Source organism: Archocentrus centrarchus, chromosome 4, assembly GCF_007364275.1.
Source record: "Archocentrus centrarchus isolate MPI-CPG fArcCen1 chromosome 4, fArcCen1, whole genome shotgun sequence".
In the NCBI taxonomy this organism is placed as follows: Eukaryota; Metazoa; Chordata; class Actinopteri; order Cichliformes; family Cichlidae; genus Archocentrus; species Archocentrus centrarchus.
In genome coordinates, this window is record NC_044349.1 from 4977594 (window position 1) to 5004722 (window position 27129).

The window sequence follows — 27129 nt, forward strand, 5'->3', positions numbered from 1 at the left end:
GTGAAATATTTCTCAGGTTTCTGCTTAACTTTGCTTCAGTGTAAATCATCACATGGAAACAGACATTCCTCTTCTGTGTGTACACCACCTATGACACACTCACATACAAAAATACACACACCACCGATGCCTACTTCTTAGACAGATTTGCATGATTTCTGCTTATTTAAACATTCCTGTAAAAATTCTGAATAGCAGAAACAATGCATGGAAGAATTGGACGTAACAAGGCTGTCACAGAAAACTGCAAAGATTATGACCCAGCCCCCCCCCCAATCAACGGTGAGCGTGTGGAGAGGGTCCACACCTTCAGGTTTCTTGGTGTCCTCACCTCTGCTGATCTCTCTTGGTCAGATAACATCACAGCTGTTATCAAGAAGGCTCAGCAGCAAATTCACTTCCTGAGGGTCCTCAGGAAGAACAACTTGGACTCAAACCTGCTGCTGACCTTCTACCGCTCATCCATTGAGAGCCCGCTGACGTACTGTATCACAGTATGGTACGGCAGCTGCACTGAGGCAAGACAGGGTGAGGCTTCAGAGGGTAGTCAAGACAGCACAAAGAATCGTTGGCTGCCCTCTCCCCTCCCTGGAGGACATCTACACCTCCCGCTGCATCAGCAGAGCCAGGAACATCATCAAGGACAGCTCACACCCTGGTTTCGACCTGTTTGACCTGCTGCCCTCTGGCAGGAGCTACAGGTGCATCAAAGCCAGAACAAACGGACTCAAGGACAGTTTCTTCACCAGAGCAATCACCACCCTGAACTCACACACTCACCCACTGTAACTGTGCAACACCCACATCTCTGTGCAATGTTATATTATTCATACTGAACAATATCTAACATTCCTATATTGTGTAATATCCAGTATTCATTCACTAGTGCAATACTCACCATCTTCATTACTATATGTATACATTTATTTTTTACAATGTATATATTTTTATACATTCTCTTATTTTCTGTATTTTTAATACATTTTATTTTCTGTATATATTTTATACATTGTGTTTTATTTTCTGTATATTTTTAGATTATATCAGATTATTATATTTTTATTTTTATTTTAGAAAGTTTGACTTTCCATTGCATGGCACTGAACAGGAGTGGCCCTCCAATCTCATTGTACATCCTGTATGATGACAACAAAGGCATTATATTCTATTCTATGAGTAAAGGAACAGACTACACGTCTCCAGTCCGAATGACATTCCGACGTCATTGCTGTAGATCCTCATGGTATCGATCAGTGAATCGATGTCTCGTTTATTCCTAGTATACAGCTTGATGTCATCCATGTAGAGGAGGTGGCTGATAATTGCTCCATTCCGCAGTTAATGATGTGGCTGAGGGGGTTCAGGCCTATGCATAACAGCAATGGGGACAGAGCATCTCCTTGGTAAATCCCACACTTGATGGTGACTTGTGCAATTGGCTTGAAGTTGGCCTCTAGTGCTGTTCTACACATCCCCACAGAGTTCCTGACGAAGACTCTCAGGGTCCTGTTGATCTCAGTTCTAGGCATTCCAGAATCTAGGATGTGTGTGGCACTGTGTCACAGGCGGGTCAGTCTGGTCTTACAGTCTCAAGTGAGGGCTCTATCTACCAGTAGCCGGTGTTTGCCACCCCTGGTATCAGTGGTAATTCCTTTCTGGGCCCCACTCATGTATTGAACCATGACATGAGTTTAGTTTTGAGAGTTTCGTGGCTAACCACCACAGTGGCGTGGTGGTTAGCACTGCACCTCACAGCTAGAAGAACAACTAGAAGTGGTTCGAATCCACCTTGGCCTTTCTGTGTGGAGTTTGCATGTTATCCCCATGTTTGCGTGGGTTCTCTCGAGGAACTCCATCTTCCTCCCACAGTCCAAAGACATGCAATTTGTAGGGTTAAATCAATTACTGATTCTAAATTAGGTGTGAATGTTAGTGAATGGTTGTCTCTCTCTCCATCTTGGCCCTGCAACGGACTAATGACCTGTCTAGGGTGTGCCAGCCTATCTAGGGTGTACTGGAGGCTCCAGCCCCCTCAGGACCCAGAACTGGATAAGTGGAAGCAAATGGATGGAATATTGAGTTTTATTATTAGGCCTTGAGATGGGTCAGTGATTGGCAGCAATACTTCTTTTCATGCATTTTTGGTTTTTCTGCTGTGTTAGATTTAAAAATAAATCATACTTGAGGTTTTGACAACAGAAAAAAAAAATGTCCCCTTCCCAAAAACTACTGTAAAAATATAGAGCAAAAGAGAGAAGATGAGAGAGAGAGACAGAGAGACTGTATGTGTCTGCCTGAGTGTGAGAGTCCAGCTCAGGTACAGCAGAGGCTGCAAATGGACAGACTGCGGTATTTGCATGTAAACTGCATGTAAAATTTCCATGTAAACGTCATGCTGCTTCCTGCTCTTACATTTACTGATGAGAGAGGGGCCTGCAGCAGCACCTTGCAAATTTGAGTTGATTAATTTTTTTGACCTGTAAACTCAGGCCAAAATGAGCACCCCCATGTAAGCCTGCAGTTCCTACGCGTCTACATCTTGTCCACAGTCCAAAGACATGCAAGTAAGCATCTCCCGAGCAGATTTGTCCTGGCCACGAATTGCTGCAGGATTTCAGTGCAAAGCTGGGCATTGGGTCACTGATTTGGGCCTCAGTCCTCAAACTTCAAGTGTATAGGGTCCAGGATCAAGCCTCTGGCTGGGACTTAGTGTGTCACAGTGGGTCTTTGTGGGAGATCAAATTATTTTTCATTTCTTTTTTTTCCTCTAATTCAGGTAGTTTTAATTATTTTTGACAGTGGTTTTGCTCATTTTTATCAGTTTTTATTTTTTGTTTAATTCTAAGTTTTAGTTTATTTTTTGTTAGTTTAAGTATTAGTTTTAATTTTTCACAATTTATTTCAGCACTTTTTTTCCTGAAAACAGCCCATTATGGTTGCCACATTGCTGGTTCTCTGTCAGAGCTGCTCAGAGAGGTAACTTGGTTAGATACTCACTAATTAGACTTCTGCTCTGGGTCTTTGTGGGGCCTAGGTACACAACCCTCCAGCATTTATTCTTGTGTGAGCTGCATTATGTGTTTTAATTACCTTGTGGTCGTGTCCCAGTGTTTTATCTGCAGTGGGACTTTTTCCCTCCTGGGTCCTCCCTATTTTTTTTTTTTTTTCCAAGCTGCAAACATAATTGTCCCTCTAGTTTTTTGTTGTTTTGTTTTGTTTTTTAATTTGTTCATTCCTTCACATCCATTCCAGTGGTGAACAGGTTAATCACAATTGTATTGGGCTGCGTGCGCCCGACGTGTCTTCGGAGGAGAATGAGGAGCCATTAGAGTGACAATTTCCAGACCCTGCCGGGTGCTGTAAAATCTTGCATCTCTAAAAATTACTCCTGCACTGCTGCTCATACTTACAGCCATGGCTGCAGTGCAGTTGCATAAACTACCTGAGCGAGAACCAAAACGAAGTCCAATTTTGTTTTGGTTCTTGCTGCTTCGAAGCACTGAAAAGGTCACTGAAAGGTCCCTCATTGTTTATTATTATTACTGAATTAGGTTTATAATGCAGAATGTGGCCCTCTAAGAGAAAAGACTTGAAGTTAGACATCACACACACACACACACGAACACACTATTATCCAACATCAATAGTAACACACACTTATTATTTCAGTAGCAAGGAACCCTTGAAGAAAACAGTAAACAGTATGGTGTACAAATAAATCAAATCAGTTGTCCAGAATAAAATCTTAACATAAAAGAATAACTTACTAATGCTAAACGCTAAATGCCGTGCCAGCTTGTTAATTCAGTGACAGTAAAAGTTGGATAATATTATGTGATAAATCTGATTGGTCCACGTGACTTGATGACAATAGGGATGTGGATCCCTCTAATCTATGTTATGATGCTGTGAAAATAAGATCCACTTTTACCTGCAGCTACTGTTAATAAACATTCCTTAAACATGTGCGTGTCTACAAAAACAAGAAACAAGACAAGCTCCTGGGATCTGCAGGGTGCACGCCCACTAAATGCAGTGATAGCCCGGCGCAAGACGACCTCAGCTGGGTGATCAACCGCTGGCTATAACCCTGGTTGACAGGAAGATAAATGAGGGATCAAAAATGCCAAAATGGCATGTAAATACAAAAATGAAATGGCACAATGTCCCAAAGATCTCCTAAGGGTTAACATTAGGTTTCACTTCAGCTTTTTCTATGCCTTTGCTCTTCTCCACAGCTGGGTAAATGGAGTAGTTCTTATACAGCACTTTACTACTTTAACTGAGCACTCAAAGGGGTTTATACAAAAAAAAAACACACTGGTTGATGGACCATCAACAACAAGAGTAGCCCGTAGAACGGTTGTACCATGTATTTGTCACACTGCCCCCTTTCTGATAATAGGTGCTCTCTACAGGTAGGTGGATGTCCGCAGGTGCCCAGAGACTGCCTGTGTTACCACTGCTGGCTGAACCATAACTTCCCTGTTATTGATTTACTCAATAAAATCTATCATGGCGGCATTGCTTTGCCCTAGAAAAAAAAAAAAAAAGCAAGTGTGCTTCATCTTCAATCAGTTCAAACAGTTAAACTGCTAAACTTGTTAAGCCCACTTATCCTACAAGTAACTTATTTAAAAGTGTTTCAAGGAGGAAGCATCCTGGTTCTTTGATGAATAGGCCGTTGTAAGGCAGCGCCTCATATTTCAGGAAATAACAGGATCTAATCAGCAGATGATCTATCTCACTCTGTCAACATGAAACGTGCCCAAGTTCAGAAAACTGACATTTATATGAAGTCACACCCTGACCAATCATTTCCTTTCACACGTGCAGGTATTCACTCTCGCAATTAAATTCCTTGCATGTAGATTCAACAACCGGCACACGCACGGTTTATGAATGAAAAAAAAAAAACTTTACCCATAATATAATATAATAGAATGCCATTACTGCCATTATACAGAATGTACAATGAGATAATTTAAACAAAATCCACATTAACCAATGAAAAATGCAACTACATGTCCGTTGAAGGCAGCCCGCAAGGACTGATTACTGAGTAGGTTCAGAGGGGATTTCCGGTTACGTACGCAAAGATCAAATTGGTTCAGTTGGTTGAGTTGTGTCAACCTTGCCTTCGGCCATGGTTTGGTGGGTGTGTCCAGAAACAATGTAGAAAAACAGGTGCAGATTTCTCAGCCACTTTTCTTTCCTGTTAGTTTGCAGGTGTGGGAGTTATTTACACGTTTATTGTACTCTATGTGCTCAGGCGTTATTTTATAGATAGAGACAGGGGTTTCTGGTTTCGTCATTTGATATGTTGAGAAACATCACCGAACAGCCTAAAAACAAGTTACGCTGGAAAGACCTGTGTGTTTGGTGTTGGGACCGGGGTATTGTCACTGGCTGGGTGGGTATGGCATGACTTTGTAACCTAATGACTAACTTAAAAACTCAAACGCATAAAATAAAAATAAAACTGAAAGATTTTTCTTATAAAAGAAGTAATTTCCCTCAGGATATGAATTAGAAGCATAAAGTTCGCTCCTGTTTGTGGGATACAACAAACTCTCAGTACAATAAAAACTCGTTCACGTCCACAAATGCACAAAGGACACAACTGATTTGATCATAAATGACCGGATTTTAGCACCGGGCGGGTGTAAACGGCACCTCCTCCTAAAATAAATAAATACCTGGCCGGTGATGCCGGTGATAACGGCCACTTTCCTCTCCGTCTTCGGCTCTCCGTTAACCTCGGGGCTACCCCTGGCAGTCTCGGAGTACTGGGCCATCTCTGAATGTTGACACACTGTTGCCTCACCGACCAACAGAACCGAGCAAAAAGCGTGAGTTTACAGTCTCAGTGGCACCGAGCCGCCTCAGCATCCGTAAACCAAGCTGGAAACTGCTGCACGGTGCGTTACGTATGAGGAAGCGCCATGAGGTCGGCCAATGGGAAGGCAGTACGAAGGAGCAGCTGAGGAAGTTTCTCTAAAGAGTCTGTCGCGGCTGCGGATCATTTTGCCACAGCGCCACTGGACGGAGGGAGAGCGACATAGAAAACAAAGTTTCATCTGTAACAGGTCGCGTTATTATTTTTAAATAAATAGTGCAGCTAAGAAAAATAATTGAAGACTTTATTAGTATTCGTTTACAATATAGGGCATGACTCACTAATAATTTTAACTATTTAAATTACATCTCTATACATGTTTTAGTTTAGTAGTGAATATTTTAAAGTCATGACAGTGATTTTTTTCAAGAATTAAAAACTCTATGTGAAAGGCAGACATACCCACCATGGGATCACTCTGGCTTATTTCACTCTTTGAAAGCTCATATTGAGCATTTTGGCTGTGAAACCAAACCTTGAGAAACTGATGGATACTGTGTGCTTATGAGGTAGCTGCTTGTCAGTCACAAGGCAGGTCCACTCTAAAGCATACCCCAATTTATGGTGCTTTTAGTCAGTTGGGGACCATAATATATAAATTGATCATTTTGTTGTATACAAAAAAATCTTGAAACTAACCTACAAACCCATTACGTAATGTCAGTCTTCCGTGTGGTCATAATTTGGTAAGTCTGCCACATTTTCAACTGGCGTTGTGACATTACACTCCATTACACAAAATAAGCACAGACTGTGCAGAGACGTACCTGCACTGCTCCAGTGATGCTGTAAAATAACGTAAATATAAAGTATACGACTTACATAACAATTATGTTACATCAAAGTCAGGGCAGGGTGGTCTATGATGGGGATGCCCTCTAAAAGGACTTTGATTGCTTTTAATTCCTTGCCTGCTTTTAAGCTGTCTAAAGATTTTAACTGTTTTTACAATCATTTTAATATTTGAGATTTTACTGAGGAGCTTCCTGGATTTAAAAGCATGCCCTCAGATTTCACAGTACACACTGCGAGTGGAACAGGAGCAAACTGTTGTGGGAATTGTTAAGGTGCAGAAAAATTGTTGGCACAGCCCTAAGCAGCCTCACTGACTCGCACAAGGTGAGGTCAGTGAAAAAGGCTGCACTGATCCTGGCAGATTTAGACCACCCTCTGCACCTGGTTTTAAGGTGTTTCCCTCCAGACCCAGATATGTGCTACCAAGGTGCAGAATGCACGGAGAGACTGAGAGACTCATTTGTCCCTGCAGCAATTAGGTTTTTAAATGATTTGTTGTGATTTCATGTATGTTGTCTTGTTGAACATTTTTGTTTTATTTTTCTACTACTGGTGGTGGAACAAATTGCCCACAGTGGATAATAAAGATCCTTGAACTAAACTTTCAAGCTCATTAGAATTGCACAAATTCTGTTTTCGCCTTATATGCTGTATTTCCATGTGTGTTATATGTGTGTGTATGAGCCTCAAATGGTGCATTTGCTCACCCTGTGACCCCTCTGCTGTTTTCACTATTATTTATTGGGTTTAAGGGTTTATTTCTAAAAATCTATGAATTATTATTATGCGAGGTGGGGTTTCTTGTCCTCTGTTTATTCACTGTGGGTCCAAAAATGTTTAAGTCACAATATCAGCACTGTGTTTTATTCTAGGCCAGGTACTATTTAATTCTGTTTATTGTTGCTTTTTGACCAGTCTGGAGACCCTGAAGTTGAGTTTTGTGTCTCTCAAGAACAACTGGAGAGACACTGGAGAACAATGTGACCTAGGATGTTCAAATTCATACCATAGATGCCTCTACTAAAAATCTCGTATGACTTATTTCTTGTATAATAATGCCAATCACAGAAAGTAAAAGTATTCTCAGTGGTTTATATTTATTATAATTTTAGCATTTCTTATTCCTGGTTCTTACTTAGCTTCTTTACTTTTTGTTTATGGATTGATATGGTGAATAAAGTGACTGAGGCTCATGTCAAATCATTTTACACTTTATACTACCACAACCTGCAAGCACTATCAGTTCAAAACAGATGGAGAGAGCCGTGATTTAGACTTGGCCTTCTCTCACTGGTTTATCCAGCGGCTGGTTCCGGCCTCAAGACACAAGTTTCTTCCAATCAGCAATAAGAGCTCTGTAAAAGAAACACATGCATTCCTGGCCTCACATGTCCCTAATCATGACATGGCAGTTTTATTCTACCTAAAAAGAGGGCACAGTGACTTGCACACACCCTCCTTAGACACAGATGTACATGTTTTGGCAGAACCTTCAAGGATAAAACAAACATATTTTAAGGAGACCAGGAAAGTCATAAGATCATGTCTCCCAAAGGCCGTGGAGTCAGTCTGGTGACTACTGGTCCACGATCTGGTTGCTCTCTATCTAATGTATTTATTTAATTATCTATTATTTGCTTCAGCCACTACTTATTAATTAATTTCCTGCAATTTGCTCTTAAGCATCATCATTTTTGTTCATAGAGTAAAAAATAAAACCCAACGCTCACGCACACCTCATTAAGGTATCTACTGAGAACAGGTAATTACATGTTTTAGAACTTGTGCTTCCAGAGGATTTAGACCCCTTAAAGCTTCTACTGCCACGACGCTGAGGGGTAGCACTGGTGGCTGACAGTATTTTTTTAATTGTAAAGGAGCGTGAATATGGACTAGCAGCATGATCCTGCTGCTGGAGTCAATGAAACATTGTCCAACAGATCCTGGCAAGGACCCTGTGGGTGTAGGTGGTGGAGAGACCTGAAGTTGATGCTCGGATGTGTGTTGGAGCAGCACAGCCCCACAACACAAACTTTGCTACTCCAAATTAAGAGTTTCTCAAAGCCTGGACTTGCTCAGGCAAGTAAAAATAGTAACAGTAACCAATTTTTCCTGCCCCAAGACACCCACAGTCCTTTCAAATGCTAAGCACAGCTCACTCCTTAAAAATGTTTAACAGTAGCGATTGTTACCCCGCCCCGGGGTGTGGAACGGTATATTATTTTTGGTATGTTTGTCTGTTTCTCTCTTTGTTTGTTAACAATGTCACAGTAAATCTACCAGTCTGAGTTGAGTTAGGTGCCTTTATGATGCTTGAATGATTCATAGGTCAGTGATAAGAGTTGCTTAACAAACAAACTTTCCTCTGAAAGCAGTCAGGTTCATGGACTGGACTGAAAATAAGTGAAAAAACAGCCAATGACTACAGAAAAATTGCTCAAGACTGCTTAGAAAATTACAAGAAAGTCAGACTAGAATTAAACACAATTCCCTTAGCTCATATTGTGACTAGGAAGTTTCATTAAACTGCTGCTCCTATTCCCCATTTTCTGAGCAAAATACAAAACAAATGAAAGGTGATTCAAGGTTGTTGCACAGTACTGCATTATATTAACTTTAGGTCCCAAATGCAAAGTTTTCAGAACATAAATGTAACATATTTATAACTTTTATTTGCTTGTGCTGTACATTTTCTGTATTACAATTTGAAACATTAAGCATACATAAAGAGACCAATGCAGGACATTACTATTAAATTGCTACCAAATTTTGTATTATAAGGATATCATAAAATCATCAGCCAAGTGTTTACTGAGATCACAAAACAGCTGAGCACTAGAAGAATTTCTCTAAAAACTTTCAAACATTCAGGCTTCATTTTGGAGCAACCGGGTTTGCCCCTGTTGGATATTAGAAAAAAATTACAGCCTATAGACATGTGATACTATATATTTATATCCCAAAAAAACTAAATTTGATTGTAGCTATCTAATAGCAATTCCTCTATTGGTCTCTTTATGTCTGCTTTATGTTTCAAATTGTCACGCATGAAATGTACTTATTATGATATTATGAACTTTTCACACAAAAAAGTTCATAATATGTTACATTTATTTAAGACTAATAATCAGTACTGCAGCATTTTCAATCAGCTGAAGACTTTTCAGGGAGCTTTTAGGACAACCTGATAATAGTGAATTGCAATACTCCAGCCTAGTAGTAATAAATGCATGAATGAGCTTTTAAGCATCACCCAGAGACAAAAATGACTCCAAGATTCCTCACAGTGTTACTGGTGGCCACGGTAATGCCACTGAGAGAAAGTATCTGGTTAGACACCATATTTCTAAGATTTGTAGAGCTAAGTACAATAACCTCAGTTTTAATTTAGAAGTAGGCAGGGTTATTATATTATAAACTGAAATTGAAAAAACATTGTCGTTAACTGAAATAAATAAAAACTATAATTAAAAGGAAAAAACGATAACTAACTAAAACTGAATTGTGAGTTTACAAAACTAACTAAAACTAACTGAAATTATCGATAAACTGACTTTCATTTACTTGTTTTTTTTTTTTTTTTTTTAAGCCTTGTGGATTGATATGAAATCATTTTTTCCGCTCTCCGAGTTTAAGCTGGGAGCGCCATCGGACAACTGTGTGAGTGCGCATGTGCGTGCGCTCACCGGTCCGCAAAGTAATGGCTGCGGTCTGCCGAGAAAGCGGCAGAGTCCCGTATGGAGGTTCTTTAAATACAAGAGCACAGATAGAATCAAAAGTCTTGTTGTGGATGATGAAAAATGTGCGGAACATTTCTCAGTCAGGAAAAACCAGCAACATCAAAGTCCAGCTGAGAAGCGCACAACGGCTACAGAAACCGCTCTGATCCTACCAGGTAACCTGGCCTGCGCCTCTGAGAAACGGGACTACTTGTCGGGTCCACGCAGCCCAGAAACTTGTGACTAAACTGTTTAGTCCTTGTGCGTTTCCGGCTACTTTATCAGTGAGAGAATAACAATCAGGACTAATAATCAAAGCATCAATATAAGGACTCACAACTGTCAGCAAATTCCTGGTAGGAGACTGCTGAAACTATCAGGATGGACGTGAAGGAATGAAGAAAGTGAAAAAAAACAGGGACAAATATGTTTCCAGCCAAAAAACTGAGCACAAAGAGCGAGGACCAAAAAAGAAGCCCCAGCCTGCGCTGCATATAAAACACCTGCACACGACCACAAGGTAATAACACACACAATCCAGCTACACAAGCATAAATGCGGACATGAGGTCGGACACTTCCGTAGGTTGTGTACAGAGGCCGCAAAGACCCTGCAAGTTTAATTAGCGAGCATCTAACCAAGCTAGCTCCAAAACAGAAGCAGCATCAGGTGGTGAGAACATCAGGATGCAGCTGGATTTGAGCTTTGACTCCTTCAAAGAGTTTGTTTTTGTCAAACACCACATGTAGGTGTTATTAATCTGCTGCACTGATGCTGAAGATTATTGTGGAGGTTATGGTAGAATTTAGTGAGTTTGGGAGTTCATGTTTTTCTTTGTTTCTCCCTGTTGATGTTCATGTGTGTCCTTAATATTACACACATTTAGCATGTCTTGTGAACAGTTGGTTGTTGAATATATTTCTTTAAACGGTATCTTTTGTCAAGTTTTCATTACACAATAGTCACTTTTGCGCCTTGAATCTTGCACCTGATTAGGTATGAAAATACTAAAACTAATACTGAAACTAACTGAAACTAACTAAAACTAAGTATGAAACCAAAAATAAGAACGAGAAAAACCACTTTGAAAACTAATTAAAACTAACTGAGTTAGAGAAAAAAAAGTAAAAACTAACTAAAACTAAACTATAATGTAAAATCCAAAACTATTATAACCCTGGAAGTAGGAAACTGGAGGTCATCCAGGCCATTATGTCTTCAAGACATTCCCGTAGTTTAACTAATTGGTGTGTGACATCTGGCTTTATAGATAGATAAAGCTGAGTATCATCTGCATAGCAATGCAATGTATGCAATGCTTTCTAGTAATACTGCCTAGGGCATGTATAGTGTAAATAGAAGTGGTCCTAGCACAGAACCCAGTGGAACTCTGTAATTAACCTTAGTGTGGGAAGAAGACTCCCCATTTACATGAACAAATCGGAGTCTATTAGATAAATATGATGCAAACCACTGCAGTGCAGTAACTTTATAGATACTGTGATACCCCCATGCTGAACAACGCTACAGGCAGCATAATGTTCTGCACAGCTTCTCCAGACCCTCTCACGTCTGCCACATGTGCTCAGGGTGAACCGGCTCTCATCTGTGAAAAGCACAGGGCACCAGTGGTGGTCCTGCCAGTTCTAGTATTCTGTGGGAAATGCCTGTCAGGCTCCACAGTGCCAGGCAGTGAGCACAGGGCCCAGGAGAAGACGTTGGGGCCTCAGGCCACCCTCATGAAGTCTGCTTCTGATTATTTAGTTAGAGAAATTCACACCAGTGGCCTGCTGGAGGTCATTTTGTAGTGCTCATCCCATTCCTCCTTACACAGAGGAGCAGATATCAGTCCTGCTGATGGGTTGTTCACTTTCTACAACCCCATCCAACTCTCCAAGAGTGACTGCCGGTCTCCTGGAATCTCCTCCATGCTCTTGAGACTGTGCTGGAAGACACAGCAAACCTTCTGGCACTAGCACATATTGATGTGCCATCCTGGAGGAGTTGGACTACCTGTGTAACCTCTGTAGGGTCCAGGAATTGTCTCATGATACCAGCAGTGACACTGACCCTAACAAAATGCAAAACTAGTGAAAAACAATCAGAAAAGATGAGGTGGAGGGGGAAATGTTAGCAGCCTCCAGCTGTCAAACCATTCCTGTTCTGGATGCACTAGAGGTGCCTCTTTAGTGTATCTGTTGTTAATTTCATTAACACCAAAGCAGCTGAAACTGATTAACAACTCCCTCTGATACTTAACTGACCAGCTCAATATCCCTGAAGTTTAATTAACTTGACTCTCTGATTAAAAAGTGTTCCTTTCTTCTTCTTCTTTTTTTTTTGTTGAGCAGTATAGATAGATTTCTAGTAGGGGTGGGACTTTAACGCGTTAATTTCGATTAATTAATTACGGGGAAATTAACGCGTTAAAAATTTTAACGCATTTTAATCGCACTTTGCACCCTGGAACGTTTCTCAGTGCGCGAGTTCCCGGCATACAGATTATATCGACGCACAATGTCCAAATTAGGGGCCGCATCCTGCGAAGGACCCGGCCCACGTCTTTCGCAGCCCACGAACACCACAAAGGCCGGAAGTGAGCGGCTAGCCTTCATATCAGCTGCCGTCACCTCTGTGTAGCTCATGTCGCCTAGCAACCGTGAGTGCGAAGCACAGCTGTGTAAAAGCAGCTGGTTAAACGGAGAACGAACTTTTTCTCCTTTTTGTGGTTTAATTTTAAATCTTTAATTCAAAATAAGCTGTTAAAACAAGCGTAACACATTTCAACATCAAGGAATACAGCTGAGCGAATGATTAATTTCCAACTATAACAAGTGAGACATTAATGTTGAATAAAACTATCCAGTTATGATGCTTAACTTTAGTTTCAGGTGTTTGCTTATCACAGGAGCACTTCCACCCTTCATTGGTCTGTGTAGCAGACTGGTGGGAAAATAAACAAGATTTTGAAGTTCAAGCTTATGTATATTGATTTATTCATCAACCAAACTTAAATTTATATTTATCATGTTAAATATTGAAATGCGATTAAAATGCGATTAATTTCGATTAATTAATTACAAAGCTTGTAATTAATTCGATTAATTTTTTTAATCGAGTCCCACCCCTAATTTCTAGTTTTCCCGTCAAAGCCCACTGCCCTGGAAAGTGATTTCTTCATATTTAGCTAAAAATTTAGACTAGCAGAAAGAAACTGCTGAACTGGTCACATGTCTGTCCCCACCTAGTGGCTGAGGTTTGATTGTCTCCAAATCTGGAAAAATATGTTTTTCTAGTTTGTAAGATGTTTCAGAGACATTACAGAGGAAAATCTAATGTTTGGGCGGCTACAGAGGTCAGAATAAACAGATTTCAGGAGCAGAACTTGATATGTGGACCCAGAGAGAGGAGTCATTTGAGAAGACCATCCACATCACTTGAGGCACTAACTTAACAGAAGCAATCAGAGCTACTCTTCATCTCTTATTGTTCTTGTACATTTGATCATGTATGACAACATCTGCTCCAGCTGAGAGTGTCAGTAGCCTTGAGAAAGTGTTCTCTTTCTGCTCAGCTTCCCTGGGAGCGCAGCATGATGGGAGGTGTGATTTCATTAGAATCTAAAGCAAACATAATCATGTTAAAAAAGAAGAACAAGAAGAAGAAGAAGAAGTGCGCCCTGGGTCCTGAGAAGCACAGCAGTGTGATAATCCACCCTGCCTGATCAAACAAGAAGAACACACAGCTCAGTTACAGCTCGAGGCTCCTCACTTGTTTGGGCAGCAGGTGTCTCGCTGTGAGTTTCCAGATATTTGAGTGGCTGTGGATGCACTGCTGTGCAGAAAGCTTCATTCTTCACACGTGTTGAGTGTCTAGATACACCACAGAGTGTAGGGCTGAGTTCAAGTGAAAGAAACAGATCAGATGGCCACTTTGATAGAATACCCAGGAATTCCAGAAGATTCACGCCCCCCTGCTTTTCTGAAAGATTCGTGAACCTTAGTGAAACAGAAACTGTCTGTGGAAAATAAGTTTCCCGCACTGGGCTGAAAACCTAAGTAAACAAAAAGTCAAACAATAAGTGTACCATTATACGCTTATAGATCTGACCATTCCTGGATGTCCTCAATTTTGGATCAAATTGTCAACCGAGAAGATAAGTTCTAAGAAATTTCATTTCTTTCAGGATAACAAGGTCTCCAGAGAATTTTCTTTATCAGTAAACAAGAAGTCCCTACATGTATGTTTTGGACAAAGAATTGAACACAGAGAAGACAAACATTTGCCGAGTGCAGTGCTGCAGCTTACAATGACGACAAAAGTAAACAAAAATTCCTGAATGCACCCTTTGACTTTTTAAAAGTTACACCCACGAGTATTGTACAGCTGACTGAGAAATTGAAGGAAACTGCACGCTCATAGATCAATGACATGTCACACAGTAGGCCCATCCTAAAGTAAACCCTGCTTTAGCTTCCCTCTGCGGAGCAGTGGGGCTGTCATTTACAAAGTAAACATCATGTTATATTCAGCAAGACTTAAAAGTAGCAACTGAGATCAGGAAAGTGCTCACAGACACCAAAGATCAAGAAAGCCAGTGGTAGTTTTTTCATTTTATAAGTTTATTATGTGGGTGATGGGCCAGTGAGCTAATGTCATGGCGCTATCCCTCTGTCCACAATTCACCACTACTGCTCCTACAGTTTTAGTCATATTTGAGTGAAATTTGCACACAATGATCATTTAATGGGTCTTCAATCAAACTGTGCTCAAAGTCAAGGCTAAGGTTGGATATCTTTTTACATGCACTTCTGCATAGGCTTCACTTCTCAGACCCTGAAGCTACTAACATTGTTTATATACAGGATTTTGATCCATTATTTCATCCTGATCAGCAAATTTAAGTTTTCAAGTCTCACATAAATGGGTCCCATGGGTTGTGAGGAATATTGCTGATGCTAAATGTGCCTTCCTTCTGTGAGTTAATGATGTCCATGGGCTACTGTGGTATTCCACGGTAACGCTTGTTTTTTCTCTACCCTTGGATGTCAGTGATGCACAATATCACTATCATCTCAGGTACACAACTGTGGTTGTGAGCACAGAAGTGCCACCCCCCTGCTGTTAAGATCTTCTGTTTATGGGGGCCATCAATCAACTTTTTATTGATTGGTGGCCCCCATATCGGGAGAAAGCTAAAGCCAAGTATGAAAAATGTTTGGAACTGTAAAATGCAAAGTCGCTCCAAGAGCAGTCAGAGATGTAGCAGGAAAAAAAAAAAGCATGGGTTACATTTAATAAGCAGGAGTGTGACAGGAGGATTTATTATGTCTCTTTGCCTGCCTTCTTATAGTTCCATCCATCTTTAAATATGTAAGTGCTCACGCTGAGAATATCATTAAGTTGCATTATTCGCCCCTTCCTCTCCCATTTCTGCTTTGTGTATTTTCCTGAGTCTTCAGACACTAATAAACAGATCCTGGAGATTTCATCGCGATGAGGCTGGGGAATGAGTAAATGAATTTTCGTTGGACTTGGATGTCGTCTTCCTTTCCTGTTCCCAGAGCCCTGCTCTTACTTCAGAGTCTTGATTTACGCTGATAAAAGAGGCTCGTTCTGGTACAGCAATCAGATATTCTGATGGATGTGAAAAGATCCCAGAGTCGATGGCAATACAAATTTCAGCACGTCAGAGAGAAGTTTTATGTGACAGTGTAAACTCACAACAACAGCCTGTTATCTGGTAGATTTATGAGAAAAATGTAATTCTCAGCTGGAAAACTCCCTGTTTTTGTAATGTTTTTACTTTGACCCACAAAATTGGTTATCATCTCTTTGCTGGACTGTCATTTTTCTCTCGCAAACAGCCAAAAATCCCTCACTGTGCACAGAGAGATGTTTGTTATTGCTGGAGAATGAGACAGAGAGGAACTGAGTTGGAACTCGGTTGTTAAATGAGGTTTGGATTCTCAGCAGCTGACTGTGCGAAGCAATGATGCTTCCAGCCGCTGATCTCAAGCAACGCGGCATTAATCACTGGACATCCAATCCTTAGTAGGAATTCGAACAGAGAATCTCACGAGTCGTATCAAACATTCAAATACAGCCACGTTCTTTCAGTCATTCGTTACTGTGCGATTATCTTTTGGCTTCACTGGAAAAATACTGACATTTTTTAAGAGCCTGGAGTGGATTACATGGATTAGTAAAACATGCTGACAGGGAACGATGAGAAAACATGTATGACAGTTAAAAGTATTCAGTAAATCACTGCTTGTGCTTTATGAATAGTGACATTTGAATTGGACATAAAACAATGGTGATCACATCTGAAAATGTTCAACAGTCAAAGAAGAAAAGAGCGCCACACACAATTCTGCACACATATAGTTGCACGACCAAATTGTTGCCTATATTTACTTGTGGTCCTGTGAATGCAGATACATTAATAATTACTGTTGATCACATGGATGAAATATAGACTAGGGCATGTTTTTATGATTTTAGGTACATTTCTCTGTCTGATGCTTTCATCCTATAAACACATTTTCTTGTTGGAAGGTTGTAAAATGCTCATTTGTGAAAATGTAATAATATGAAATTTAAGTGGTCAATATACTTTAAATGCAGAGACCTTCAAGTCTTTGTATGCATGTAACTCTTTTTTTATATGGTCCAAATTCTGAGATGAGAGTCAAATATCTGTTTGTTGGTTTTTTTTTTTTGCAAACATGGAAACAGTCAGAAAGTTCGTGCATTGACAAACTTATGAAAACACAAGAAGTTATGACTTGTTAATTTAAGGAGATTTTTGTATCATTCATGGGTCAGCACTCAAGCATAAGCACAGGAAACAATGCCAAATGGGGAGGGCTACAAACAGAGTGGAAATAAGTCCTATTTCCTGGTTAATTCAATATTGAGATTTAAGAAGGATTCATACTGCAGCAGCATAATCATCCCAAACAGGCATTAAAACTCTGAAGATTAAAGATGACCAAGGAGCGCATTTTTATGGACTTTCCTCCGCAGGCATTTGTAGTTAAAATAAACTCGATGGGTTCAAGTGCTGCTGTCATGAAAGCAACAGGGTTAGGATACACAAGTATTCGGAAAATCAACATTTTGGTTTAAATTGTTAAGTGGATATTATCATTTACATATTGCTGCATCCCACTCTGCTGTGTATGGTTATGTTGTTCTTGCTCCTTATTTCCTGTTTCATTACAGCTTCACTTCCTGCCTTCCTACATTTTCAACCTGTTAGCTTTTTATCTTGTCTATCAAGCACTCATTCACTCTATTGTGTTTCCAATGTAGTGGAAGCCCGCATAATTATAATAACATAATTATGCAGCAGACATGTCTAATTATCCCTGTTGCTAAAACAATAGCACAACATTTACACCACATTGATGGAGGCCATGAAACTTTATTTTTGGATAAGTGCACATTGTGATTGATGAATATTTCTCCGCAGCAGCATTTAAACCTCTAAACAAAACGAACTGTTTGACTGCAACCCTGCTCTGTTTAACTTCACATACGTGATCACAATCACCTGCATTTACCTACTATTTCATGGCAAAATGGCTGCTGTGACAAACAATCTATCCTGCCTTCTTTGTGCGCTCTGCAGTGTTGTTCCCACTCCGTCATCAAGGATCTTCTGATTCCTTAAATGCACCTCGAGGATCAGAGGAGCTAAGACACAGGAGGCGTTCGGAGCAAAGTGGAGTGAGAAATCACAGGTGTACTCTCCGGAGGTGACATTTAATTGTTTAAACCTCCATAAATCATCAGTTGCAGATGTAACTTAAGAAATAAGGATTTGTCATTCAGCAGCTTTGGATTTCCTGTACATACGCAGTAAAAGGACTGAGACACGAAAAAGAGACACCAGAGAAAGAAGCAGAGACTCTTCGTAGTGAAATCACCCGTAGTGTCCTTGTTCTCCTGTGCCAGATGCTTAAACTGCCTCTGGGTGGAGACTTATAACCATTTCTCCTCATTGTAACTGACCCAGTTGCCTTTGTCTCGTTGTTTTGATAGCACTAACTGGGTCATGGGATGCTGGGTTGTACACAGAACCTGTGCCACTTTTCCCTGAGACAAGTCGTACAATGGATTCAGTGTCCGCTGTACATTTTTTTGTCTTTTTGAATAGGACAGTGTAGATAAGACAGGGAAATGGGGAAAGGGTGAGCGGCCCAGATCACTACAGCCTTTATTTACACGGGTCACCTGCTCCGCGGTGAGCTATACCAGCGCCCTGCTTTACAACCTTTAAACAAAATGGAAGCAAATTCCAAAATTAATCCTGTAATTTCCAAAAACACCCAATAAGATGCACTACAAATGTTGCCTGGTGTGAGTTATTTATTAACATATTAATATTTTATAATTACTGATCTCTCGTCATTACACAAGAAAACCTGAAAAAGAAATAAATTCAAATAAACAGGTATTGAAATCACAGAGCTTTTCTACTTCCAAATGGAATAGCAAACCACTGAGTGTCGAATACACGTTCAGTTCCCATCAACTTGAAAGGGGCAATAAAGCAATGACTGGTGTCTTCTTCGCTCTGCCGTTGGCTCTCCATCAACCTGAACTGTGCAGATGCACCTGTCATATGTGCATAACTAAATGACATCCTGCTTATCTCCCCTGAAAAACGTCACATCTTAAATAAAAGCTCTTCAAGTACATTCTGGTGTTGAACCAGTAAATAAATGAACATAAGAATCCACTTCAGTCATAAAAATATATATAAATATATATCATTTACAGGTAGTATTCTGCTGTTCGTTATGCCTTCATGGAAGGTGAAAGGGCTACTCCAAGATGAGATGTGGCGCAAGTGAAGATACAGAAGGCAATGCAGGCTTACAGTGGATAAAGGCTGGAAATTAGGGTGAACCATTTTGTCACTTCTGAGGGGGGAAATGAGGGTATGTGGTGCTGTGCTGTACACAAATAAATTAATGAGCTATGACTTCAAATTCAATCAAGTTCAAAATATATTTAAACTTATGTTCAAGAAAAAAAAACATTAATTTTTATAAGACTTTTAAATTAAAGGAAAAAAAATCACAAAAATACACCATTTAAATAACGGCATCCAGTCTATATCATATTCAAAGTTGTTTGCTGACCCTTGGAGAAAATAAATGAAGAAAGTGCAAAGCATGCAAAAAATAGGACAACATGACAAACGGTGGAAGAATAACCGTGATGGTTTGATGCTGAACAGCTGTTCTGTGATAAATGTGGAAGCAGACGGGCTTTATGCCTCTAACAGTTTGGTTCCTCATCAGGACACATCTCATACTTTTACCTTCAGCGCTACTGTATTCAGACACTGCAGAAGGTCCGCGACGTTATTAATGTGCCTCGCGCTATTCGGGTCAGAACTGCAAGATGTGGAGCGAAGCAGAGGTTGGATGTGGGAGAGTAGTTATCAAGTGGATATACAGGTACAGCAGGATTGGTCCAGTGTTGGGCTCCAGGTCCTTTCATTGTGAAAAGGCGTGCCGGGGGCCTCACATTGTTTCTAAGAGGAAAGCAAACAACGTGTTTGGCTTAACAGGAGAAAAGCCAGTCGGTGAGAAACTGTCGGCTCCGTGGGTTGAAAATGTAACTGAAAAATATGCGAGTTAATAGAATAAAAAAAATCGGACTTACTTGTCTTGCTCTCTGAAGGAGGAGCGTGGGCGGAGTGGCACTTGTTTTTCTGCAATGAGAGGATCCACCAACCCAGTTTGTTACTACACTGTTTGAATTAGGATAGCCGCCAGATATGCTAACAAACAGGTTATTACACTACAAACGTTTTTATGAAGGTCTTCCATCTGAATACTGAATCCTTACAACAGATTTTACAATATGTCTTTAACTGTTAGATCTGCTTCATGCTGACACACGGCACTCTACTGTAACTGTGAAATTTATTTGAGTGTAATTAATGCCTTTTTTAAATTTGATTTTGCATTGTTCAGTGTTTAATATAAAAGAACGTGCACCTTGAGGTGAATTGCATTTGTACCTTCTGGTTTAGTTGATAGTGCAGACTCCGGTCTGACAGCCAGGGATGTTTGAGGGACTCTGCTGCGCTCATCCTCCAGCTCTTACTCTTCACCAGCAGACGTGTGATAAAGTCTTTGGCTTCATCAGAGACGTCTTTAAACTCCACCTCCTCAAAGTTCCACTCACAGGCCAGGATGTTGTTCAGCGTCTCATTGTCATCATCCCCCAGAAATGGAGACAAGCCGCTGAGCCTGGACGGAGAGAATAGCACAAACGTCAGGGACTGTACGGGTTGTGTCCCTGTGTGCGAGCGAATGAACTCCTTGACTCACAGCATATAGGTGATGACTCCGAGGCTCCACATGTCTGTGGGGAATGACACAAACTCGTAATTGATGACTTCAGGAGCTAAAAACTCAGGTGTTCCAAAGTTGACCTTTAGCTTCTCCCTGGGCTTATACCTGTCAGAGAAACCAGAACCATAAGAGATAAACACAGGACTCAAACAGGCAATGGATGAAAGATAAGATGACCGTGAATCTTACCTCCTGGCAAGGCCAAAGTCAATGATTTTAATCTTGTTAGTAGCTCTGCTGACACAAAGAATGTTCTCGGGCTGAAAAAGAACACAGATTCTGGTGTCATATGCTGCGTTTTAGAGACAGTTCTTCTTTCTGGTGCAGGCGCAAGAGATAAAGAAAAGACAGAAAACATCACAAATTCTTTTTCAGTAGCAGAGATTATAGACTGTAACTGGAGCTTTTGTTTTGCAGGCCTCATAAGCTGGTCAAGTCTTTTCATTGGGCTGTTCAGGATGCTGTAGTTGAGTATTTCTAGCAGTGAAACTGAGCTAAAACTGATTTTTAATGAAAACAAAAGATGAAAAACACACTGCAAACTAAATAAGACTATGAGAGACATTATTCTTAGTGTGATGAGAAGACTCAAGCGGGTTTACCTTGAGGTCGAGATGCAGGATGTACATTTTATGCATGTACTGCAGCCCTTCACAGATCTGCCGTATAAACAGCACCGTGTCCAACTCTGTCAGGTTGTAGTTTTCATCAATGATGCGGTCGAACAGCTCCCCTCCTTCCACACTACGAGGACAGACACTGTTATAGCCAAGCAGAGTTTGTCGCTCCTTTTTATGATCACATTAGAACAATTACCTACACAAACAGACACACTTACTATTCCATAACTAGGATGATGTCATTACGCGACTCAAATGCAGCGTACAGCTGAATGAGGTTGGCGTGGTTCAACTGGTTCATCACTTGGATCTCGTTCCTCACCACCTCCTGAGAGATACACACCAACCACACATAGGTTAAAATATTAAATTCTTTATATTTGCACAGCTTCAAAGGCTGTTAATGAGAATTCCTAGAACTTGTCTCGAGGCTTTTGCTTAATTTGCAAAAAAAAAAAAAGTTTGGTTTTTTAAGTTTGACAAACTGTAAAAAGTCACAAAATGTTTTTGGCTCAGTCCGTGCTGAATCAAAGTATCTGACCAGAGAAACTCACAGCATCCTGTAGATGCAAATTTGACAAAAGAGTCAGACAGGAAGCGCCAGCTGTTTAGCCACAGGTCATCGGTGGCAGTAATGTGAGCCATGTGAGGATTTGGCTGGGAGTTTGATGAGCTTTTTGTTTGCTCTGAGCTTTTTGAATATTTCAGTTCATAATCTTACCACACAGCTATGCTCTGACATCTGACCTCTCCCACATCATATTTGGTTGACCAAGAGAAATAACGACACAATGGGGCTGACAAAGCATCTCATGCCCACGCCCTCAGCCGTGCCTATTTTTACAAATCTAATCCTTTATACTGCAACGATAAAAGCGACCATCTATTAAACTGTCTGGGGAAGCTGGCATCCCCTCAGCATTGCTAAACGTGGATTCTGTTTCCTACTCAGCGTCAACCGGCCGATCATTACTGCACCTTCTCTTTCTGGCTCCTGGCTTTGATGATCTTGGCAGCCAGAGTCAGACCCGATGAGTTCTCTATGCACTTGTGGACTTGTCCAAAACGCCCCCTAATAAAAGAAAAGCAAACACATGCATGGTTGGACGGATGAGATGCAGAGCAGGAGAACATTATTATTATTATTATTAAAAACTAATAATTCAAGTGCTGAAACTTGTCATGTCACTTTTGCTGGTTCTCGCTGCTCAGATGGATAGTTTGGTTTTGGTTTTGAACTGTTCCCGATCTCACAAATGTTTATTTTGGACAAATGAAACAAACAATTTAATATGGCAATTTATGATTGGGAGGTTTTATAGGATAAAACCATAAATCAGATACCATTAAAAAGCTGACAATTTATTTAAATATCAAAATAATCATTTGTTGCGACTCTTACTTACATGCATTCATCACAATTGATCATTTAGCCGTTTAGAAATTCAGGCTATGCTCTTATGTAATTTGAGAGATGTGTTTGCGTGCTAAGGAGTAATCTTCCATTTGAGAGGCAGGATTTAGCGCTGCTCTATTACATCAGAGAGCCCCACTATTTTTCCCCAAGTGCCCCCCTGAGGATCATCACCATTTGCCCTTTAGGGGGCAACTAAAAGGGTCTTGGAAAAAACTATTAGTGAAGGGTGTGAGATAGTCTGTTATTTCATTAACGAGGGTCAAAGCATTTAAGTATCTGTGCCTGAACTGAGTGAAATGAAAATAAACAGCTGTAATGAGAGACGGATTTTCTGACTCACCCTCCCAGGACCTCGTCTCTGTTGATAGTGTAATAGGTGGCGATCTGATGGGGTTTGGGAGTCACAATGCGGTGGTCGAACGGCGCTAACGGTGAAGGGCTCGAGTCTAAAGAAACAACAGAAAAGAAAAGTGAGGAGAAGTTTCTGTTGCTGAGTGCAGAGAGTGAAAGACAGGCTCAGCCCCCCCCCAGAAACAAAGTGGTTCAAAATAGCAGCATGCCAGCGTCTCATTGCGCGCTCAGCCAGCTGCGCTCACTGACACGTTAGTGACGCTTGCACAGGCATGCTGTTATGACTCTGAATCTGCTTTAAAGTCTGAGGAACGCAGCGGCAGATGCCATAAACTAACTCATCAAGTTGAGTCCACATGGAGAGCCTGCAATACATGGACATGGCACTTCGCAGTCCGGGTCACGAGTCCTGCATGTATCCAGTTTTTCTTACTTGCTTTTCTTTTTTATTTTTTTGATTGCATTTTTAAAATGTAACTAATTTCTTGCCCTATGCCAGCTGGGAAAAGCTCCAGCCCCCAGCTCCTCATTACCCTGGTGTGTATTTAGTCTGTGTGTATCTTCCTGGTCTTTGTCAGGCTGTTGTCTCTACTCCCTCGCATACTCAAGTCCTCCCTGTTGTTACTTCCTCTTGAATTGTTAGATTTTTGCTGTTTTTTTAATGCTGCCTTTTCCTGTCTGCCTGCATGTTGGATCCTCTTAACAATTTCTCAAAGAATCATGAAATTATATGACAAAACATTAGAAAACGAAGCAGGTCCATCATTACAAAAGTATTTTACACACGTGTCCCTGTTGTTTAAAGTACACAAAAAACACATTAAACCACATATTTATAATGTACTGTGTGCATGCAGTACATTACTATGAATGCAGTAAATTATAAATACAGTGATTCAGAGGGAGCCTACAGCCCTAAATTCCAAAATAAAAGGTGATGTAGTCACTAATCAGTATCCCGAAATATTTCCTTACCTGATTTCTACTATTTATGTGTTGTAGTAGTAGCTGTAGTACTGTAAGTAATAGCCTACACACCACCCCAACCCCTGTGTACACGTCAGAGAAGAATCACTCACACGCTGAGTCTTACCAATGATGAATTCCTTTAGTTCCTCCTTCGTCTCCCCTTCATCTCCTCTCTTTGCTTCGTCAGGTGTGCACACCTGTGGCGCGGCTCCCTTGATGGCTTGTCTATCAGCATTTTCCACTTTACTGTCATCCACCCTGCTTTTTTTCAGGGCATCTTTTTCTCGGTCTTCTTCTGTAACACGACGTTTGCTGCATGTGGCCACATCAGCAGCCTCCTCAGAGCTTCAGAGAGGAAAGCAGAAAATATCAATATGTGATGTGAATTTCCTTTTCATCGTAAGAATTTGCTTTTAAACTGACTTATATTATACATGCACAACACAATGAGGAACAACTAAAATGATTAAAATAGTTAATTCAATTAATGAAAGGCACACCTTTCGTGCTGAAGGACAGCGGTCTTGCAGATATGGGCCTTTTCTGATTTTGATGACTCTCCTTTATGCCTCATCTTCACATCATCCCTCACTTTTTCATGCTTTTCAAAACTGACATCTTCCCCTTTTTGCTTTTCTTCTTCTTCTGGCTCAGAGTCTTCAAATATACTCCCATCTCCTTCCTCATCCTGTGTTTCCTCAGCTTCCTCCTGCCTTTCCTCTGACTGGGCATCGGAGGTGCACGTTTCTTTCAGGATCAGCTTTTCCGCCTCCGGTCTTCCACTTCTTGTATCCCCCTCAGCCTCTGTGTTTATGTGGGAATGCTCAGTGTTCTGCCTGTTGAGCTTTTCCACCTGTTCCTGCAGCACAGGCTCATTCAGGGAGGACACGTCTGTAGTGAAGACACGTTTACGCAAACAGATGTTTTATGAAAATGTTGTATTATACTAAACAAAAACATTAGTGTTGAATGCAATCAGATAACTGATGATCATCATGGTTTTGTTCTTCTTGTTTGAGTGTACCTGATGCATCTTGGGGTTTTCTCTTCTTCTGGGCCTTTAAACCTTTCAGACTCAGCTTGGCTTTTTCCTTACCATCCTAGATGTTAAAAGAGGAAACAAAGATCAAGCTTTACACGTTATATGTAACATTCAAAAGTGGCTCAGAACGTGCACAAGGTAGAAGCTTCTCATAGAAAGGAAATTCCATGAATTTGGATCTCAGCTACTGGTTCAAACAGAATAGTAAAAAGAAAAATAGATGACAACAAGCTTCAAAGCAGTCTTAGTGTTTGCTGCTAAGGTTGTCCCTCATAAATCAAGTATGTTGATGTTTTGCTCAGCAGACTGGACAAAGAGGAAAGGCTGCACATCACATGAAGCAGATGAAATACTACACGTCACTGGAATCGGTTTTGCACTTTTCTGTGTACACTGTACATCTGCTAAAGGAACTTGATGCAGCGATAATATCAGAACATAATTTGTAACGCATAAAAACAAAATGTTCACATTATCCCTACATATATCCATCAGTGGCCATATGCTGCAATAAATCTGTCTGCTTAACCACAACCCTGTACCTAAAAAAAAAAAAAAAAAAGCCTCTGAATCAGCAGGATTTAACTCTGGAAGACATTTTCACACATGTGTAGCATATGTTCATATTTTGGTTAGAGCACTAGGAGATCAGTCCCTCTAATCAATCACAGCACCTATTAAAAATCTGGCAACTGCTGCACTAACTCTGTGCAGCTGCAGTCTGGACAGATAAAGACAAGGTCTGGGTAAGATAACCGATGTGACGCTAAGCATTCACACCTCAGAGTCCAATCACAATCTCAGTGGAAAATCACTTAACATTACAGAGAATGGGATGTTGAGGTACAGAAGAGCCAAGACCAGACAAACTAGGAATCATGCATAAACTTAAAGGAATTTAAAAAAGCAGAGCTTAAAAAGTTGCCATTTAAAGGCGTCCAGTTTAAAATGGAACTGCATGCAAATTCAGTCAAAAGGATTCAAACTGCGACCATGATCCCTGCATGTTCAGCAGTGCAGATGAAGACAGTGTCAAGGAACACACACACAGACACACAAAATGCGTTTGCTATTGTTTTCAGGCTATATTGTAGGCACGCTTGTTTATGATATTTTTAATCCTCTCACCTTCCTGTTGGCTTTCCATCCAGGCTGTTTGAACAGAAGCTCCACCAGCCTGGAGCTCTTTACCACCTCACCAATGAAGCTTATCACCTGCTGGGTGCCCTCCATCAGCTTCTCCACCCCTTCCAACCTCCGTCCCTGAGTCTCCATATGCTCACTGGCCCTCTCCATGGCCCCATGCAGCTCCCTGCACACCGTTTCCACCCCAGACCCACGTCTTCCTCCGTGATTTGCGTCACGCATTGAGGCTAGATCCAGACCCATACCCCTGACATCCTGGGACAGGCCGTCCAGCTTGATCAAGACGGTCTGCTGCATGTTGAGTAATCGCTCCATCTGAGAGCTCAGGAAGTCCATTCGGCTTTCCACACAACGCAGGGCAACATCATGAGGAGAGGAAGAGGATGAAGAAGAAGAAGAAGAACAAGAAGCAGCAGCAGCTTGAGACTTGTCTGATCCATTAAGAGAAAGCTTCCTTCCACCAGGCTTCTGGCCATGAAGAGGGTTTGGATCATAAACCTTGGCTAAAGAGTTAACAAGACTGGAGCTCATGGCTGACTGAAAAATGTGCCTCCTAATAAAGAGCAAAAAAGTTTATTTAAGTACAAGTCTCATACAGTCTCAACGACAGCAAAGCAACATATTGCCAGACAAAGCTACGGGCAAGTGAAAGGGACTGGAGGGACAACAGATATCTCTCTCCCAATCCTTCACCGCGGAGTTGACTTTTAAGAATAGCGAATGGCTGTTCTCCCAATTAAAGTGCAAGCCCCTGTGGACGTAGGGGACTCGGTGGCCAGTGATAAG

General features: G+C 40.9%; 2 protein-coding genes across 3 annotated transcripts in view; both read right to left on the bottom strand.

The window, feature by feature from the left end:
* The window catches only part of gmds (GDP-mannose 4,6-dehydratase), a 180672-nt gene extending 174739 nt beyond the window's left edge, over positions 1-5933 (bottom strand). Inside the window, exon 1 of the mRNA XM_030727636.1 lies at positions 5700-5933. Within this exon, the coding sequence (XP_030583496.1) occupies positions 5700-5798 (99 nt within the window). The 5' untranslated portion in view covers positions 5799-5933. The remainder of the gene's footprint in view (positions 1-5699) is intronic.
* Positions 5934-18825: 12892 nt separating this feature from the next.
* The window catches only part of mylk4b (myosin light chain kinase family, member 4b), a 37914-nt gene continuing 29610 nt past the window's right edge, over positions 18826-27129 (bottom strand). The window contains exons 1-13 of one of the 2 annotated variants that reach the window (XM_030726780.1): positions 26326-27037; positions 25180-25255; positions 24656-25046; positions 24280-24500; positions 23176-23281; positions 22397-22490; positions 21637-21746; positions 21401-21542; positions 20988-21058; positions 20775-20903; positions 20462-20693; positions 20101-20149; positions 18826-19969 (exon numbers count right to left, since the gene is read on the bottom strand). In XM_030726780.1, coding sequence (XP_030582640.1) covers positions 19959-19969; positions 20101-20149; positions 20462-20693; positions 20775-20903; positions 20988-21058; positions 21401-21542; positions 21637-21746; positions 22397-22490; positions 23176-23281; positions 24280-24500; positions 24656-25046; positions 25180-25255; positions 26326-26874 — 2181 coding nt within the window. In that variant the 5' untranslated portion in view covers positions 26875-27037 and the 3' untranslated portion in view covers positions 18826-19958. Of the gene's footprint in view, positions 19970-20100; positions 20150-20461; positions 20694-20774; positions 20904-20987; positions 21059-21400; positions 21543-21636; positions 21747-22396; positions 22491-23175; positions 23282-24279; positions 24501-24655; positions 25047-25179; positions 25256-26325; positions 27038-27129 lie in introns of those variants that run through there. The other variant, XM_030726778.1, reaches the window with a different exon arrangement.